This window comes from Candida margitis (genome assembly GCF_024628925.1).
Source record: "Candida margitis strain CBS 14175 chromosome Unknown scaffold136, whole genome shotgun sequence".
Classification (NCBI taxonomy): domain Eukaryota; kingdom Fungi; phylum Ascomycota; class Pichiomycetes; order Serinales; family Debaryomycetaceae; genus Lodderomyces; species Lodderomyces margitis.
The window spans coordinates 1-4,200 of record NW_026261842.1 but is presented as its reverse complement, the minus strand read 5'-3'; the positions used below and the strand labels follow the sequence as shown (position 1 = coordinate 4,200).

At 33.1% G+C, this 4,200-nt stretch overlaps 2 protein-coding genes across 2 annotated transcripts; both read left to right on the top strand. All coding sequences in view use genetic code 12, as the record gives it.

Annotated features, from left to right (window-relative positions):
- Nucleotides 1–1,813: 1,813 nt before the first annotated feature.
- CANMA_003601 (uncharacterized protein) lies at nucleotides 1,814–3,490 on the top strand (the record flags this gene model as incomplete). Its single annotated transcript, XM_051815791.1, has 1 exon — nucleotides 1,814–3,490. One exon carries the CDS (start codon nucleotides 1,814–1,816, stop codon nucleotides 3,488–3,490), a length of 1,677 nt encoding a protein of 558 aa, XP_051670798.1.
- A 220-nt stretch (nucleotides 3,491–3,710) lies between these two features.
- On the top strand, nucleotides 3,711–3,998 carry CANMA_003600 (mitochondrial 37S ribosomal protein mS37; the record flags this gene model as incomplete). The annotated part of the gene is made up of 1 exon (XM_051815790.1): nucleotides 3,711–3,998. The coding sequence occupies one exon, from the start codon at nucleotides 3,711–3,713 to the stop codon at nucleotides 3,996–3,998; it is 288 nt and encodes a 95-aa protein (XP_051670797.1).
- Between the last annotated feature and the right edge of the window lie 202 nt (nucleotides 3,999–4,200).

The window sequence follows — 4,200 nt, the reverse complement described above, 5'->3', positions numbered from 1 at the left end:
GCTTTATATTTTGTTTTAAAGTTCTATAACTTCGGTATTTTCCCTTTGCTAACGAATTAAACCTTCTTACAAGTACTCCACAAAGCAACAAAGTACTCCATCTCACATACTAAAACTATAACCAATACAAGGTGATATAGTTTTGGACACTAAACCAATGTTAAGAGAGGCTTATAAAAAGCAGAATTGTCTAAAATAACTCCACGTAGTGCAAATGCCTCGATTATGTGGTGAGGAGGATAGTGAATCTTGATAAATTCAATAGAATTTACAGAGAGTGTGTGTACCTCTCGTACCGCAAAAACACAACGATTTGCTTGGCAAACCACTTCAACTTCATTAGAAACAATTCTTTGAGCTTTAAACTTCAAAAACTCCGAAATTTAAAAAAGATAAACAATTACTCACTAGCTATGCTACCTATATATATATATATATATATATATATATATAAGTAAACCAAACACTAAGCAAAACTCAACTAATATAAATTAGCAGGATCACAAACAGTTTGAAGATCATCACTAATTACCTTATTTTTAGTCACCCCTTCTTCTCTCAAGCTAGCAAAGCTCTCAAATGGTACCACTTGCAAAAAAATAAAGCCTAAGATAAACATTGATATCAGCAATATGGAGTGGGGAAATAAAATCTTTCCCCATATCCACCAAGAATTTCCAAATTTTTGGTAATAAAACCTTTGCACGATTGTAAAGAAGCTTGGCTGGCTTGCCATCTGAATCAATGTTTTCCTCCCATCGAATTGATTTATCGTGTTCAACTTCGACACCCTTTTCCAAAGTTCCTGCACTGGGGAGCAGACAAGGAAGGTCAGGCTTGTCACTCTTGCTGAAAATATTCCAATTCCACTTTTTCTTTGCATCTTTCTAGACCTTTTGAAACGGAAATACGACAAAGTGTCACGTATTCCTAACCTCTAGGTGTATTTGTCGATTTCAAATTAATGGCTGATTGATTGAGGTACCATCCTTTAAACAAATAAAAAACAGTTCCTTTTCATTAAAGTGTTTCTGATGTCTTTCTTCATACGACTGCCACTCCAGATAGCTGCAAAACTCTTTTTATTTTTTACTTTTGTCAAAATACAAATTGATCAGGTGATTTGTTGCCACAGTTTGTAATTTTTGTAATTTTTTTATTTTCAAATGAGAGAAGGGAGAGAGTTCCGAGTTTCGCAAAACTTAGCTTTAAGGATGATAAAAGTGGAGTAAAGTGAAAAAAAAAGAGTACTTTACTAATGTTGTATACTATTGTAACAACAGTAGTAATTTTGAATAACTGTTACCAATACTAAAAAAATCATCATCATTCATCTTATAGTAGATTCTCTTCTTTTTCTTCTTCTTCGTCTTGCTAATAAGAAACCAGAAATACAATATATTTTTAACTTTATGTATTTATATATGTATTTATGTATGTGTTCCTGTATATAAAGACCATTTTAATGTATTTTTTATTTTTATTTTTATTTTTTTTAAAGGTGTAGTTTTCAATTATTATTTATTATTTATTATTAACTATTAACTATTAACTATTATAGATATATATATATATATATATATATTTTTTATAGTGAGTGAGTGAGTGAGTGACAGAAATTAATTGTAACCCAATCATTTTTTTATATATCCTTATCAAAGCAACAACATTTGTAAAACAAAGGGTTTCTTTAAAGTTTTCATCTTGTAAACTCTTTTTACCAACATATAATATCCATACAACACACACTAGCACACACACTAGCACACACACTAACGTGTCTAACAAAGATCATCTATAGATACCCACCACCATGTTGAGATTCATATCACGTTCAAAACCACATTATATTCTACTGCATCATTATTTTACGAGGCGTTGCTTCCATCAATCTTTCGTTACATATAAGGATGAAAAACTATTAAAGAACCTAGCAGACCTGTTTCAGAAAGGTGATATACGACCAGTGGATGAGCATAACAAAGACAAGTCCAAGAATGAAGATAAAGAAGAGGATGAAGAAGAAGCAAACAGTTTATCGGCCCTACCGACAAATCAAATTGATGAATTTGAAAGTTATTCAGTAATGAATAAACAACAGTTTTTGTTTCAGATGGGATTAGATGGTGATAAACCATTCATGTCATTCCACAACCCCCATTTCATTGATTCAAAACAGATTTTGCGCAACTTGCCTGACCAAATTGATGTCCTTAACCCAGAAGATATGAAACGCATCGATGAAATATATCACCAGCTACAACAACTAGACGCAAACCCAGCAATGCATGAAAAGTTTCTTAAACGGTACTTCTACGATCATGACAATGATTTAATGAAGTTGGGCCAATATATGCGAGGTATCAATTCAAAATTCAAAATGTTGCGACGCAATGAAAGTGATAAATTCAACCCTGAAAGTGCCGTTCATGAATACATTAATGATAAAATGAAACACCCTTATAATGTGGTTGGGTTTGATCGAAGTTTTATTGGTATGCCCTTGCGTAAATTGGAAAGGGAAAAAGAAGGAGTGCTACCTCGAGAATTTGTTCAAGATTTACCTGCATTTGATTCCAAGATTAATCTAAAGAAATTTGATTTGAACTTTATGGAAAAAGATGGTTCTATAAACGTTGATCCTACGTTTGTCACACCTTTGAAGGAGTTGTATGATTATGAAAATAAAAATTATTCTGGTGGCGGTGTTTATTCCCCTGCCAAATCAGCACAACGTGCAACTCATGCTTATTTAACTAGCAAATTGGGACTACCAAGGTTTAACATTCAGATTGCAAACACCGAAGATTATAATCGATTGAAATTAAATAATCATCAAATAACTAACCGCATTGAACAGGAGATTCGAGTGATGAAGAAATCGCTTTTAGAGGAAATAAAAACCACAGTGGAGAATTCTAATGCCCATTTAATGAGTAGTGATACTCATAATGATTATATCAAATCAAATCAATATATCCTTTGTGCTATAAAGGAAGAATTGCAAGGTACGGTGTACATTTGGAAGAGTTTTAGTATCCTCCCTGCTTATTTCATGCTTCCGTTGAACAAGAGACGTGAAAGACATTTAGTCAATCACTTATTTAAACTATTTCTCATCAATGTTGAAGAAAAAATTGACATTTTATTCAAGATTAAATACGATCGAGCTAGAGATACGCAAAAATTTATGAAAAATGTCATCAAGAATATCGGCCACACAATTAAATTTAGATTATGGCGATATTTCAAAACCACGAAAAACTCCCTCAACGCTTCCTCAGCCGCGGCTACCATCTCATCATCGATTCAATTGCCTTTATTGAAGACCAATTTCAAAAACAAGCAAGCTGTCATTTATTCTCCATTCAAGAATTCGCCATTTAAACGTATTTATTGGATACGGAAACCGCAGGGGTCTCATCGTGCATTGCGGAAATCAGCCACTAGTGTTGACTATGCTATTATTGGCGAGGATTTATTGGAATAGGATCGTTTAGTTTTTTATATCATTTTTATATATATATATATATATATTCTTTATTGGTGTATAGGGTTTAAGAACATTTCAAATTTTGATTAATTGTGCACGTCTTAATTTTTTTCTTTCTTCCTTGGATTTTTTTTTTTTTACTTTTTATTCAAATTTTCACCAAAGGTGTAACGAACTCCATACACACTATCTAATCCACCAGACAACGCAAAGAAAAATGCCATATAAGAAAGTAGGCCCACCACCAAAGAACCTTCCGCCACTACCCCGTCTCAAAGTACGTCGTCCCATCTTGAGTAAATCAACCAATCAGTGTTTTGTGTTTATGTCAAGTTTATTAAATTGTTGGGCATCTAATGGAGAAGGAAATACTGTTTGTGCTGGATTTGAAAAGGATTTGAAGAAGTGTATGGAGACTTTCAAGCCAGAGAAGGAACAGATTAGTACTATCAATTATCATGCGTCGAGGCTATATCCTAAATTGAGAGGTAAAGTTATTGATTGAGAGTTGAGGAGAGAAGAAATGAGTTATGTGAGATGCTGATTTGATGAAGAAGAGAAGCTTTGATTTGCTTTCAAAAGTGCTATAGGTAATCCGATCTGATCAGGTGTGCCTCCACTAGAGAAGAGTATGCATATACTATTTTCAGTCTTGTACATATTGGTTCTAATGAATAACCAAAAAGAAAAGGGAAAACTTTTAAAGA